The sequence below is a fragment of the Pseudophryne corroboree genome, chromosome 3 (genome assembly GCF_028390025.1).
Source record: "Pseudophryne corroboree isolate aPseCor3 chromosome 3, aPseCor3.hap2, whole genome shotgun sequence".
Taxonomy (NCBI): Eukaryota; Metazoa; Chordata; class Amphibia; order Anura; family Myobatrachidae; genus Pseudophryne; species Pseudophryne corroboree.
This window is the reverse complement of record NC_086446.1, coordinates 631525911-631541904: the sequence shown is the minus strand read 5'-3', so window position 1 is coordinate 631541904 and position 15994 is coordinate 631525911. Positions and strand designations below refer to the sequence as shown.

At 43.8% G+C, this 15994-nt stretch overlaps 1 protein-coding gene and 1 long non-coding RNA gene across 3 annotated transcripts in view; one reads left to right on the top strand and one right to left on the bottom strand.

The window, feature by feature from the left end:
• The window catches only part of A1CF (APOBEC1 complementation factor), a 94874-nt gene that overhangs the window by 58047 nt on the left and 20833 nt on the right, over nt 1-15994 (top strand). Inside the window, exons 8-9 of one of the 2 annotated variants that reach the window (XM_063961730.1) lie at nt 2141-2417; nt 7044-7237. In XM_063961730.1, the coding sequence (XP_063817800.1) occupies nt 2141-2417; nt 7044-7237 (471 nt within the window). Of the gene's footprint in view, nt 1-2140; nt 2418-7019; nt 7238-15994 lie in introns of both variants that reach the window. The other variant, XM_063961729.1, reaches the window with a different exon arrangement.
• The window catches only part of LOC135056485 (uncharacterized), a 56685-nt gene continuing 50802 nt past the window's right edge, over nt 10112-15994 (bottom strand). Inside the window, exon 5 of the long non-coding RNA XR_010243985.1 lies at nt 10112-10236. This is a non-coding gene — a long non-coding RNA (uncharacterized LOC135056485). The remainder of the gene's footprint in view (nt 10237-15994) is intronic.

Genomic DNA, 15994 nt, shown 5'->3' with positions numbered 1-15994 from the left:
CCTAAGAAGCAGGACCTAGCTTCAGAGAGTAGGGCTGCTTCTCTCCCCTCTGTCCCACGATGCAGGGAGTCTGTTGCCAGCAGAGCTCCCTGAAAATAAAAAACCTAACAAAATACTTTCTCTCAGCAAACTCAGGAGAGCTCATTGAAAAGCACCCAGCTCGTCTGGGCACAGTATCAAACTGAGGTCTGGAGGAGGGGCAAAGAGGGAGGAGCCAGAGCACACCAGAACCTAAATTCTTTCTTAAAGTGCCCATGTCTCCTGCGGAGCCCGTCTATCCCCATGGTCCTTACGGAGTCCCCAGCATCCACTAGGACGTTAGAGAAAGATAGATAGATAGATAGATAGATAGATAGATAGATAGATAGATAGATAGATAGATAGGTAGATAGATAGATAGAGGGGTTGCTTGGCCATAGGGTTCACCAGGAAGATTCCTGGTAGGCCAACGTGTCTGTGGGGCCTGTTTTGTGTGTTGTCATGTGGCCCCATCCCCCACATGACCGCACTCAGTACACTGCATTGTCCCTATTCATTCTGTTATTCCATCTCTGCATTACAGTAACTCTGCCATCCAGTGATGCTGCCATGGCTACACATCATGTTATACCTCTTGTGCTGCCCATGTCGGGCCACTTCTACAAATCTGTACAGGGCCACTTTTAGTTCCCAATCCGCCCCTGGTCTCAGACACAACTGCAGCAAAAGATGCAAGGAAGGCCGCAATTGCGTACAATCAGACCCTATGAGAAGGGATCCAGCCCCCCTCAACAGACCCCAACCCTGTCACCAGACCACACCCCTATTAGGGCTGCTTCCATACATTTGCCGGGCTGGTTTTCCATCCCAATCCGCAGCCTGGATAGATAGATTGATTGATCGATAGATAGACAGACAGATAGATTATGTAATTATGTTCTTTATGGTAATGGGTAGTATAAATTTGGGAATTTTGGATATAGGAGACTCAACCTGTATTATTACATTTTTTTGAACAGTGAAGTGTGCTCATGTTTGTTGCCACTTGCATATTTATAGTTTATTTGTATATTTGACTGGTGATATACAGGTACCAGACTAGAACGATGCGTAATACAGTGTCAGGTAGATTCCTATTTTCCTTATTGACATATATGTGAACAGCCCATTATACAGGCACCAATTCATCTATATAACACTGGGAGAACACAGTAATGTTATGATCTAGGGCAGGCCTGGCAACCTGCGGTTCTCCGACTGTTGTGAAACTACATATCTCAGCATACTCTGCATACAATTTTAGCACAACTGTGGCAGGACTTGTAGTTTAACAACAGCTGGAGATCCACCGGTTGGCCAGGCCTGATATAGGGGATTACCCAGTAACATTTTAGTCCTGTTACAGTGAGTGGTAGAAGAGAGAAAGGAGTGACCAACATAGGACACTCCTCAAACAAGCTCATCCTGAGATACTTAGTCTATTGCTAGCTACAGAAATGTAGGCAAAGGACTCACTGGGTGCAATTCTTTTGTGTGTGGGTGTGTGTGTGTGTGTGTGTGTGTGTGTGTGTGTGTGTGTGTGTGTGTGTGTTTCCCATGTGGCTACCAATAGGGTGAGCAAAATGGAGCAATTCAATTGTTGCTCCGTTTGGACGCCCATTACCCACAGGAGAGACATGTGTGAAATATCTGTGGTTTAGATGCCGAAATGTGTGCTTGGGTGCCCTAACCAGGACTAGACAGGATTAGCCACTAATAGTACGTGCAAAGTGTCCAATCAGAACAACAAATGAATTGCTCCGATGGTCACTCATTACTTTTGGCGCCAAAAAAACATTTGAATTGTTCCCACTGAGGGAATATTATTGGTGCCATTTGCTCCCACAATTACCATACGGTATGTGTAATTGTGTTTTCAAATGTTACATAACAAATGAATAGATAAAATGATAGATTACAATTTCATTTGACATAAGTCAAAAACACATTGCTGCAAAAATGCAGGTTATAGCCACAGCTCTTTAGGACAACAGAATTATAACAGTCATTTATTCAACTGTTGAGTGTTCTACTGGTTCTACTGTATTTTATAGTAAACACATATATAGCACCATGTCTGCAGAGTGCAATGCTATGCTTAATGCCATGTCTTTGCTTATAGATCATAGATGGCTCTCCTATAGAGGTTACTTTGGCTAAGCCAGTAGACAAGGATAGTTATGTAAGGTACACAAGAGGAACAGGAGGAAGAGGAGGGGCCGTACAACCAGAATACACATATACAATTGGCCATGTCTATGACCCAACCACAGCTTACCTTGGAGCACCTGTCTTCTACGCACCACCAGCCTACACTGCTGCCATTCCGAGCATCCACTTTCCTCCTACCAAAGGCTATGTCAGCAATCGCGGCCTCGTCCGACCTCCATCTGTTAGAGGTAACAGAACTGTAAATGAATTAAATGAATTTGCATTCCGTGTATTAAATGTTGGAAATCATTATTAATTGAGAAGGCAGACAATGACATGACAGTTTGGAAATTCAATTAGCTGTTTTGATCCCAACTGCAAGTTAGCTCTATGTAATTTATTTCATTAGACCCCTAATCAGTCACCCTTGTAATGTACGGGGAGCAGTTACTGACCTGAAGTGTTGGCTAATGTGTGTCCTATAATACTTACTGTGTAAGTAGATTACAGAAAGAATGAAAAATTACTGCAATATTAATCACTTCTAAACTAGAGCAGAATAAATTGCAGAAGAGATTGGTACAGTTTTAAAATTACAAAGCAGACTGAATAATAGTCTTTGTAATTACTTTTACTTTGATTAATTCAACAACAGCCTTCAGTGTGCAGTCACCTACAGTGTGCAGTTATCTGCAGTGTGCAGTCACCTACAGTGTGCAGTCATCTACAGTGTGCATTCACCTACAGTGTGCATTCATCTACAGTGTGCATTCACCTACAGTGTGCAGTCATCTACAGTGTGCATTCACCTACAGTGTGCAGTCATCTACAGTGTGCATTCACCTACAGTGTGCAGTCATCTACAGTGTGCATTCACCTACAGTGTGCAGTCATCTGCAGTGTGCAGTCATCTACAGTGTGCAGTTACAGAATCTACAATGTGCAGTCACCTACAGTGTGCAGTCATCTACAGTGTGCAGTTACAGAATCTACAGTGTGCAGTCATCTGCAGTGTGCAGTCACCTACAGTGTGCAGTTACAGTATCTACAGTGTGCAGTCACCTACCGTATGCAGTTACCTACAGTGTGCAGTTATCTACAGTGTGCAGTCCCCTACAGTATGCAGTTACCTACAGTATACTGTCATCTACAGTGTGCAGTCACCTACAGTTTGCAGTTATCTACAGTCTCCAGTCACCTACAGTGTGCAGTTATCTACAGTGTGCAGTCACCTACAGTATGCAGTTACCTACAGTGTGCAGTCACCTACAGTATGCAGTTACCTACAGTGTGCAGTCACCTACAGTGTGCAGTTATCTACAGTGTGCAGTCACCTACAGTATGCAGTCACCTACAGTGTGCAGTCACCTACAGTGTGCAGTTTTCTACAATGTGTAGTCACCTGCAGTATGCAGTCACCTACAGTGTGCAGTTACCTACAGTGTGCAGTCACCTAAAGTAAGCAGTTATCTACAGTGTTCAGTCACCTACAGTATGCAGTCACCTTCAGTGTGCAGTTACCTACAGTATACAGTCACCTACAGTATACAGTCACCTACAGTTTGCAGTTACCTACATTGTGCAGTCACCTACAGTATGCAGTCACCTACAGTATGCAGTCACCTACAGTGTGCAGTCACCTACAGCATGCAGTCACATACAGTGTGCAGCCACCCACAGTATGCTGTTACCTACAATGTGCAGTCACCTACAGTATGCAGTCATATGGGCCCTCATTCCGAGTTGATCACTCGCTAGCTGCTTTTAGCAGCAGTGCAAACGCTAAGCCGCCGCCCTCTGGGAGTGTATCTTAGCTTAGCAGAAGTGCGACCGAAAGGATCGCAGAATGGCGGCAGAATATATTCAAGCAGTTTCAGAGTAGCTGCAGACCTACTCCTTCCTTGCGATCACTTCAGTCTGTTTAGTTCCTGTTTTGACGTCACAAACACGCCCTGCGTTCGGCCAGCCACTCCCCCGTTTCTCCAGGCACGCCTGCGTTTTTGCCTGACACGCCTGCGTCCTTTAGCACACTCCCTGAAAACAGCCAGTTACCACCCAGAAACACCCACTTCCTGTCAATCACTCAACGATCAGCAGTGTGACTGAAAAGCATCGCTAGACCTTGTGTGAAACTACAGTTTTTTGTGAAAGTACGTCGCGCATGCGCACTGCGGCCCATACGCATGCGCAGAAATGCCGATTTTTAGCCTCTTCGCTACGCTGCGAACAACAGCAGCTAGCGATCAACTCGGAATGAACCCCATAGTGTGCAGTCACCTACAGTATGCAGTTACCTACAGTATGCAGTCACATACAGTGTGCAGTCATCAACAGTATGCAGATGCCTACATTATGCACTCACCTTCAGTGTGCAGTCACGTAAAGTGTGCAGTCACCTATAGTATGCAGTCATATACAGAATGCAGCTACCTACAGTGTGCAATCACCTACAACTCTGAAGAGTAGACATATGTGGGTCTGATTTAAAGTCGCACTGTGTGACGATGTTCACGCAAATGGGCGTTGTTATGTCTTCGGTACATGCGTATGAGTTACACCATGCATGTGTATGAGTCACACCGTGAGTGTGTATGAATCGCACTGCACACATGTGTATGAGTCATGGGAGTTAACAAGGTTTGGCTAACAAGATGCATGGATATATCGCATTTTATGGAAGTGTCACAGGCATGTCGCTGAAAGCAGTTGCATATGCAGGGCCGCTAACATAGGAGGCCATATGCAGACAGACAAAATGCTTCTGCCATAGGGCTGGTCAGGGACAGGCTGGGGCTGTATTACAGACCTGGCATTTATGTGACGTCACATGCTTACACCTCACAAAAAGGGACTGTGGTCACAGCTCTTTGTATTCTGGGTTGCCAAGCAGAGCACCTGGAGACTGCGCTGCTTGGCCAGGCCCTGACTTCATGTGCCGGGTAGCCGAGCGGCACTCTAGGAAGTTGCATTGCTCGTCCAGTCCAACTCTCTGTGTGGCTGGACCGGCCCATCAGACCATTGGCCTTCTTGCTTCCGAACATCGGCCCTTTTAGCATTTGCTAGAAGTGCCAGTTGGGCAATCCGGCCCTGAGGCTGTTGCAAGTTTCAGTGGTGCGAGTGATAACTGATATAGACTTATAAGGTCCACACTCTTGGTCCTATCTTGGAAATCAATATTTGTCCTTATCTAAATGCAAGTACATTGCCATAAATAGGTGACTGATTAGAGATGTCATAACAAAGGGCTACAATTCCTGTTTTTAGCGCATATTGAATATCAGCATCTTTATGTTTTGATTCACCTACTGGAGTATTTGATGTAACTGTTTATATGTAATGATTAAACAGGTTATTCTCACCTGTAGCACAGCTATGTTTTCATATTTATTACTAAAGGCAAAATGTAGGATTAAATGAGGTTCCATTCACGTAAATAACTTGTCCTTTTCCCCAGTGAATGCCACAGTGCTACTTATGTCAAGACCAGGCTTAACTTATCATTGCCGAATAATAAAGTCATTTTCATAAACTGTCAGTATAGTGATAACTAAAATGCAGGGCCACGAAGAAATGCATGGGGCCTGGGTACTTCATGGGGATATGGCCATTTGGGGGCATGGTATCCTTTTGTACATAGTGAGACTCCATGGAGACAATGGGCCAAATAAAACACTGGGCAAAATGTTTTTTTTTTTTTTTCTGATTTAGCCAATGGTTTTAAATATAAAATTTTATAGCTGCAAGAAGAAAGCAGAAAAATTGTCACTTTTGTGTAATATTATATTTTGCCCATTAATATTTCACCGTAAAGCAGTACTGAAGGAGTGTGCCCACACAATATTAGGGGCGTGGCTGGCCCATTTACTTTGTACCCTCCCTTTGTCTATTCCGTTGCTAACATAACTAATCTTAGACACTACACAAAATGTGTTATCAAAATAATATTTAATTATCCGATGTTGTATCATGTGATCAATTTAGTGGCATGTGGTTACAAACGGTTCTTTACTAATTTACTAAAGGAGTTCTCTCTTTATATAATGTTGGAAGATTTTGCACATTATTGATTAGTTTAAAGTAATTAAAGGGCAAAATGTTATAATTTGTGCTTTAATTTGTTAATTTGTACATTAATTTAATAGAAATTTAAAGCCTATGTATACTGAACTGGTATTAAACAATGGAGGAAAAATAATTAATTTAGTGGGAATATAAGCATTATAGGATATTTAGCAACATATTTAAGGATAGTAAAACATATGGATTTAGCCTATCACATTTATATATTTCCATTTGTATATAATGAACTTCTATACTAGGATAAAGATAGATGGTAAATATGGAAGTCTATCACAGAGACTCAGGCTCTAAACAGCCTTCATTGGACATAGTATCATGGCGAACAGAAATCTAGGGACAAGGCCACGGGGCCTATTTATCAAGTAATTCTCTCTTTAAAAGATATACAAAAACTGCCAAAAAATTAACTTATCTGCAAGGTGTCTGGATTCTGCGCATCGGGATGACAATGTCGGTATTATGACTGCCGGCATCCAGAGCACCGGGATCCCGATACCATTTCTCCATACATCTTAGCAAACATTTGCTCATTATAAATAATACCATATAAGGATACAGTTACACTTTACATGCTACAATATTTTATGAAACCAAAATACTGTACAACACAAAACAACTTCTAGTACACAACTACCTACATTGAAAGAAAGATACTAATTCCATTGTTTGAAGGACGTTCTATGTACATGGGGCAAAATTCTTCATTATTTCATGGATCTGGGTGATTTTCTGCTGATTTGATACAGTTTGATGCCTTCTTGCATTCCTAGAAATTTACATGAGTGTACCTGTAGGGGCTGCGGGAGTTAGAGGACTGGGAGGACGAGGATATCTGGCTTATACTGGTCTGGGTCGTGGATGTTTGGGATACCAAATGAAAAATGACAAGAGAATAGACGAGAAACTTTATGACATTTTACCAGGAATGGAGCTCACACCAATGAGCACGGTCACCTTAAAACCACAAGGCATCAAACTTGCACCACAGGTAGGCCTGTTCCATGATCAAAAAAGATTCTTGTTGTTCGGCAGAGTGGGAGGTGGATGTAGTGGATATAGTCCTTGATGATTTAGTATTTATTGACAAAAGAAATAGAATACTGTTCTCACTTAAAAAAAAACCTACATAAAAGCAGATTAAGTTATAGTATATCTATTCTGTACACACAGGTGTGGTATATTTTGTTGGCATTCATCATGTTAACATTGAGCACATTAGTATTCATCATGTCAACACTCATGAAATGTCAACATAATTAGGATGTCAACAAAACATTCCTGATTGTCTAGTGGTGACCTAAGCAGGGAACAAACTGGAAAATGTATCATCTGATATATCGCTCCAACTCGAATCAAAATGGTATATCATACACAAAGTATGGTGTGTATCCCAAATCCATTGTTCCTGGCCATTGTTCATTGAATCATTCCATTGAATGTGCTGCATGTCCAATGGCATGGTTCCACGGCTGACATGGTGTAGATATATTGAGCTGTCATACAGCGGATTGTTTAGTGTGTCTGGATGATGCTATGTATTGTTACATCAAATAGCCGCATCACTGTGTTGCACTGCCAGAAGGTGCATTCCCAGCTTTACTTGGTATGGCAGGTCTGGCGGCTCCAGTGGTGTCTATCTGGTGTCTTCATGTCGACACACTCGCTCTAAATATAGTAAGTATTGACCTGCAATACCAAACCCTTTGGTACTATATGATAGCCACTATCATTAATGTACAGTGTGCCTTATCCTTGGTGAAGGAGATCTGCCTGAAAACAGGGACGGACTGGGGCTCTTAATCAGCCCAGGCACCAGGGGCTGGTTGGGCTGGGGGGCAGGGTGCCATCTGCCCCCCCGGGCCAGTGCAATTTAGGTGTTCCAGGGCCACATGACTGCAGAAAAACTGGGCCGCTTGCTTGAGTCTGACCCCCAAGCTGAAAGTTGCCAGCCAGCCCCTGCCAGGCGGTTCCGGTATGAATGGTCGAAAATGTTAAGGTCGACACTATTGGTCAAAATTGACATGGTCGACATGGCCTAATGGTCGATACATGGAGGGTCGACACATGAAAAAGTCGACATGATTTTTTTTACTTTTTTGCTGTCGTTTTCTGTGTAAAGTGACGGGGAACCCCAATTAGTGCACCGCGTCCCCTCACTTCGGGTAAAGTGCCTCGCTGCGCTCGGCACAGATTACCGTTCCCAATCATAGTCCACGTGGATCGGAAAGTATGAAAAAGTTCCAAAAAAGAAAAAAATGTGAAAAACTCACGTCGACCTTGTCATGTGTCGACCATTTGTCCACGTCGACCATGTCAATGTCGACCGATAGTGGTCGACCTAATGAGTGTTGACCTTATCATTGTCGACCATCTGAACGGATACCCTGCCAGGCACTGTACTTCAAGTGCATGCTGCACAAAAAGGGGACGAACATGCGCATGCATGAAAAAGGGGCAGGGTCACAGCTCAAGGGGGCGTGCCACAAGTCAAAGGGGTCTGACCTCGTGATACACTCCTGTGTCTCTTTGTCTGCGGGCAGGTGGGCAGAGCATCAGGAGGCTGTGATTTATCTGTGTCCGGGGTCTCTGTATGCTGGCGGCTGAGCAGATTGCTGGGAGGCTGCCCTGCTCGGCCAGCCCTGGTTTTTCTGTATGGCAGGACTGGCCCATCAAGCGATCGCCCCTTCTGGTATTTGCCAGAAGTGACTGATGGGCAGTCCGGTTCTGTGCGCCTATGTACAATGTGCCTAACTCGCAGCTTCAACAACACACTCTCACCAGATTTTACCTATGCGCGAACACCCATATACAGCCTTCGGCTGTAAGTAGAGATGTGACTAAGCTGAGTGCGACTGAATTCTATGTGGTTATGTGTGCTCACATATGGGGTATGCACAGAATTAAAGAGCGGGTTCTTTCTGCAAAAACATATCTGCGTGCAGTTCTGCGCCACCCCCGATATCACATGTGGACTTTGGCAAAGCATCAATGTCACCAGAGAGTTGAGTACAGAGAGCAAAGATCATATGGATGAGCACAGTGCCAACCCAGCCACAGAGCACCTCAGCTGAGCTGATATGTATTACAATACACTGAGTCTGTGGGAGAAAATAGGGATACTGTATGTAGACCAGTACACGGGACAGTGGGAAATGTGCAAATATACATTCTTTGCAGTGCATTAACCATTTGGTTTTCTGGCTTATAAAACCCCTTTCCTTTTGCCTGACATACTTTATACAAATGCAAATAAAATAACTAATAAATCCTAATCTGTGTGTTGTGAATAATAAACAGTGATGCTATTGATAATATACCAATAAAGCTCTTTGCTTCCTGAAATAAGTTCAGGAAAACAGTGTCTTCATTACTGTTACCAAATATGATGATTCCATTGCATCATTTATTTGGCTATATCAACCACATCTTCATCTGCTGAGGAGCTTTTTACCTTAATTTGTAAATTAGGCAATGCACCATTAGATAGAGAACAGAACTTACGTTCCATACCCTGCAATAAGACTGCAACATACCGGTTGTAAAGTGTAAATGATAGGGAATTAATATAATACATATACTGTACAATACACTTCGGGATAAATAGCACCATTTATATATATATATATATAGTGTATCCCCGGCACTCCAGAAATCCACGCTGGGACTGTCCTGCTCCGGTGCCCTCCCCAGGGTTAGAACCCTATACAATACTTGCAGAATGAGAGGCGGCACTCTGAGTCTTTGAAATCTATCAAACGTGTATTAAAGTGCTCCATCAACGTTTCGGGGACCACCGTCCCCTTCATCAGGATAAATGCAAGTGACAAAAAACGATCAATATATAGGCACAACTTACCCCCCACAACGGATTCCCCCCCCGGCGATCACTGCTGGCCACGCCGTTCTGACTTCCTGTCTGGCGTCCCGATGCACTTCAGCTGATGCGGAAGTGACGTCACGGCTGCCAGTCGGGTGGCCATGGCGACGCTGGTGATCAAAACAAACGATCAAAACATGTACATACATCTAGTGCTACGTGACAAACAGCAGAATGTGCAACACTACATAAAAGCACATATAAAAAATAGGCTTGTGTACCAGATATGAGAGACAGAGATAAAAACTAAGCAACGATGTAAAAAGTGACACATATAATCATTTTAGTATTAAAAAATCTATGCCAGAAGTGAAATATTAAACTGTAACCACCGTGACTTATTAATGTAAAAAAGACCAACCTACGTCAGCTAAGCTATAGCAATACAGGTTGAGAATCCCATATCCAAATATTCCGAAATACGGAATATTCCGAAACACTGACTTTTTTGAGTGAGAGTGAGATAGTGAACCTTTGTTTTCTGATGACTCAATGTACACAAACTTTGTTTAATTCACAAAGTTATTAAAAATATTGTATTAAATGACCTTCAGGCTGTATGTATAAGGTGTATATGAAACATAAATGAATTGTGTGAATGTAGACACACTTTGTTTAATGCACAAAGTTATAAAAAATATTGTCTAAAATGACCTTCCGCCTGTGTGTATAAGGTGTATATGAAACATAAATACATTCTGTGCTTAGATTTAGGTCCCATCACCATGATATCTCATTATGGTATGCAATTATTCCAAAATACGGAAAAATCCGATATCCAAAATACCTCTGGTCCCAAGCATTTTGGATAAGGGATACTACTCAACCTGTATTAAAGTGACCTTAAAGAAGTCAGCTAAACTTGAGCCATCGACCACAGGGTCGGTGACCGTTTGGTCACATACCAAATACCCTGTTGGCAACGCTCTTGAGTGCCTGTGTAAATATTATAAATATATATTGTGACGCTATGGTGCTAAGAGCCTGACTCTGACTTAAAATCTAATGACACCAACTATTTACCCTCATGGGGACCAATCTTACATACCACTGGCCAAATTAAGTGTCGCAAGAGACTACTTAATTATACAACATGTAAAGATTTTTTAAATACACCTTTTCGCTACTACCTTTTGCCGAGAGTCTCTGAGTGCCGCCACATGCTAGGACTGTTAAATACATGAATATGTCCGGAGGGCACCTGAGCATACCACATTATTTGGGCTGAGTGCCGATTCACCTGTTCTCTCTCTCTCTCTCTCTCTCTCTCACTCTCTATATATTAACTAGTACTGCGCTTTTAAACTTTTATGGTGATCATTTTAGATATATTGAAGATTTCTATATCCAAATAATTTTTATTTTATAACTGTAATCGGCAGCAACCCCACAGATTGGTCCTCTACCTGAAAGGACCTCTTGAATGGATGTATGGAAACTGTTTCTTTAGGGGGCGCCTAATGTTTATAAATTTCTAGGGATTAGTACCTTTTGGATTTGTATCTATTGTACAAAGATTATTGTCTTGTTATAATAGGGCTTTAATAATAACAACAATTTTTATGAATATTTTAAGAAAGTATTTTAATAAATATATGTATATCTTGGAAAAGATTGATGCTGTTGTACTCACTAAATAGCTTGTTGTAAGAGGTTGGACAATCTGTGTACAATAGATACAAATTCAAAGGGTACTATACCCTAGAAATCTATAAACATTAGGTGCCCCCTAAAGAAATTTATATATATGAATATATATATTTATATTTATTTATACACAATAGATGGATAGATAGATAGATAGATAGATAGATAGATAGATAGATAGATAGATAGATAGATAGATAGATAGATAGATAGATAGATTATTTTTCAGGCATCTGTAACATCATCATTAGCTTCCTGCTGAAAATCGTGCTGTTGGTCCAGTACATATTAATAGCTATGATGCATCCATATAAAACCCTGTATAATAGCATGTTTCTACAGTGGTTAGCATTGCTAACTTACAACGCTGGTTCATGGACTTTGCATGTCCTCCCTGTGCAGGGCCGTATCTACCTATTGGCCAGGATGGCACTTGCCAGGGGAGCCAGCCGAAGAGGGTCGCCACCCAGCGGTGCCACCCGCGACCAGTAGGTAGATTCAGTGGCGGATTTACCGTTAGGCAGCCAAAGCATCCGCTTAGGGCCCCACGGGTGTCAGGGGGCCCGGGCCACCCACCGTCGGATGCTTAATTGAGCGTATATTTGCATAATAGGGCGGGGATAGCGGTGCATCATGTGTCCTGGGTGCCGTTGTCAGTGTGGTGCAACAGCATGAGAACTTCTGTGCTTTGCAGGGGAAGGGGGGTTCCGGCGGCCGCCACTGCTTCGGTGACAACGACTATTAGTGCAGCAGGAAGGGGTGTTAGGTGCCAGGCCCAGGTGCGGTTTGGTCTGCCGGGACCCCGGGATGGCCCATCTGGGGCTGCCCAAAACCACCCTACCCCCTGCCGGGCTGACTGCTACAAATGTTAGCCCCTCACCAGGGTTTACACCAGCGGCTGATTGTCTCAGCTCAGCCGGGTCTTTTTGTCCCATCTGGGCTCCCTGTAACCCTCCCCACCTCCTTGCCAGACCAGCTGCTGCAAGTGCTAGCCCCTCCTCTGGATCGCATACACCCGCGGTGGATAGTCCCACCCTCTCACTGGAGTTTACAGACGCGGCTTTACCTGTTATTCTGCCGGCGGCAGGGCATGTATGTGTCCCAGTGAACTCCCTCCCCATGTGCGAGCCTGTGGACTGAAGCAAACTAGAGTGTGCTGCGCAAGATGGGGCAGGTAGCGCTCTCCCCTTTCCGGGGCTCTTCCAGATGCAGCTCTGCAGCTGTCTTCCTCACGGAGCAGACCATGGCTAACCGGCAGCTGAACTCCCGTGACGTCTGCGGCGGCGCTTTCCCAGACTGGCCTCTGCCCTGGAACACTGTGGCCCTACTGCTGGGGAATGAACCCTGCTTTTTGAAGGGCTGGTTCGTGCTGGCCAAGCTTGTGGTGGTCACTGTCTTCCTCCTGCAACCGGAGAGGACACCAATGGGGCCCAGGACCTCATCACCAGCCCAGGTCTGTCTCATATGTGTGCATCATGTATGTGTGATGTGTGTGTGTGTGTGTGTGTGTGTGTGTGTGTGTGTGTGTGTGTGTGATGTATGTTTGTGTGAAATATCTGTATCATGTATACAATGCTGTTCTCCATACTGTACACTGTAGGAATCTCTGAGGCTCCCTGTCAGGGGGCTTCTAATGTCTATAAAAATGTCCTGTGGGGGGCTGTTACTGTGTATAATACACCTGTCCTCTCACACCCCCTATTCCTCCTCTCTCTCTCCCATCTTATCTCCCACTATTCCTCGCCTCTCTCCCATCTACCCCTATTCCTCCTCTCACACACCCAATATTCCTCCCCTCTCTCTCTCTACAGTGTCTCTCTATTCCTCCTTTCTCTCTCTCTCTCTATATATATATATATATCTATATAGGCACTACTGTGTGGCATAATGTGTATAAGGGGTACTACTGTGTAGCAGAACGTGAACAACAGACATTGCTGTGCTGTGCAATGTTAGTAAGGGATGCTACTGTGTGGTGTCATTTGTATTTGGGTACTATTGAGTGGTCACGCCCCTTTTTTGGCACATGCACCTTCGATATTTCAAATATGGGTGGGTGTGGGGCGCCAGTCCTTTACTTTGCCAGGGGCGCTCAGACCCCTAGATACACCCCTGTCCCTGTGTTTATGTAGGCTACCTCCTTTCAATCCAAAAGCATACAGGTAGGTTAGTTTGCATATAATAAACTGAACTGTAGATTGTATATGTGATGATGGAGACATAGATTGCAAGATTCTTAGAGAATGTTCTCTTTATAGTGTTATATAACATGAGAGGTGTTATAATATAAATAAATTATAAAAAAAAACCTTTGTCTAGGCAGTTTGACTTTTTTACTTATACTGTATCTTAAGTTGCTCTCAGTATAGTTTCATCTATTAACATTATGCAAATAATTCAATAGTGGTCATAGGCCTGTAACTAGAAAGATCAATGTTACTTTCTAAGGGGTTGCTATGGGTTACCTGCAAATCCTCAATGTTAATAAATTAACAAATACTTTGTAATGGAATTTGAACATGGATTAAACTATATGTGGGCTTGAAAGTATTAAATGCATATAGTATATTCTATATGGGTGCACTATGATATTCTGGCTGTTGGGATCCCGGGGCCCAGCATACCAGCGCCGGGATCCCTAACGCCGGAATCCCGGCAGTGGGGTGAGTGCAAAAGAGCCCATTGCGGGCTCGCTGCGCGCGCCACGCTATTTATTCTCCTTCCAGGGGTGTTGTAGACACCCCAAGAGGGCGAATGGTTGTCGGGAACCCGGCGCCGGTATGCTGAGCGCCAGGATCCTGACAGCTGGGATATAGAGTGCCTCCCATTCTATATGTATAGTTTGGAACAGAGAAAAGAAAGGACATGATAGAAACTTTCAAATATATCAAGGATATTAACAAAGTCCAGGAGGGAAACATTCTTCAAATTAAGAGAATAATTAGAACACGAGGACATGCACTGAGACTGTAGGGAGGTAGGTTCAGGGGAAACTTGAGGAAAAATGACTTCAAAGAAAGGGTAGTGGACAAGTAAAATAGCCTCCCATCAGAGGTGGTAGAGGCTAAGACAGTAGAGCAATTTAAACATGCATGGGATAGACATAAGGATATCCTTACAAAGAAATAAGGATTAAAATAAGAATTTACTCACCGGTAATTCTATTTCTCGTAGTCCGTAGTGGATGCTGGGTACTCCGTAAGGACCATGGGGAATAGACGGGCTCCGCAGGAGACTGGGCACTCTTAAAAGAAAGATTAGGTACTACATCTGGTGTGCACTGGCTCCTCCCTCTATGCCCCTCCTCCAGACCTCAGTTAAGGAAACTGTGCCCGGAAGAGCTGACATACTAGGAAAGGATTTGGAATCCAGGGTAAGACTCATACCAGCCACACCAATCACACCGTACAACTTGTGATAACTATACCCAGTTAACAGTATGAACAACAACTGAGCCTCATTCAACAGATGGCTCAGAACAATAACCCTATAGTTAAGCAATAACTATACACAAGTATTGCAGAAAGTCCGCACTTGGGACGGGCTCCCAGCATCCAATACGGACTACGAGAAATAGAATTACCGGTGAGTAAAATCTTATTTTCTCTAACGTCCTAGTGGATGCTGGGGACTCCGTAAGGACCATGGGGATTATACCAAAGCTCCCAAACGGAGAGTGCGGATGACTCTGCAGCACCGAATGAGCAAACTCAAGGTCCTCCTCAGCCAGGGTATCAAACTTGTAGAATTTTGCAAAAGTGTTTGATCCCGACCAAGTAGCAGCTCGGCAAAGTTGTAAAGCCGAGACCCCTCGGGCAGCCGCCCAAGAAGAGCCCACCTTCCTCGTGGAATGGGCTTTTACTGATTTAGGATGCGGCAGTCCAGCCGCAGAATGTGCAAGTTGAATCGTGCTACAGATCCAGCGAGCAATAGTCTGCTTAGAAGCAGGAGCACCCAGCTTGTTGGGTGCATGCAGGATAAACAGCGAGTCAGTTTTTCTGACTCTAGCCGTCCTGAAAACATAGATTTTCAGGGCCCGGACTACGTCCAGCAACTTGGAATCCCCCAAGTCCAGAGTAGCCGCAGGCACCACAATAGGTTGGTTCAAATGAAACGCTGATACCACCTTTGGGAGAAATTGGGGACGAGTCCTCAATTCTACCCTGTCCATATGGAAAATCAGATATCGGCTTTTACAGGACAAAGCTGCCAATTCTGACA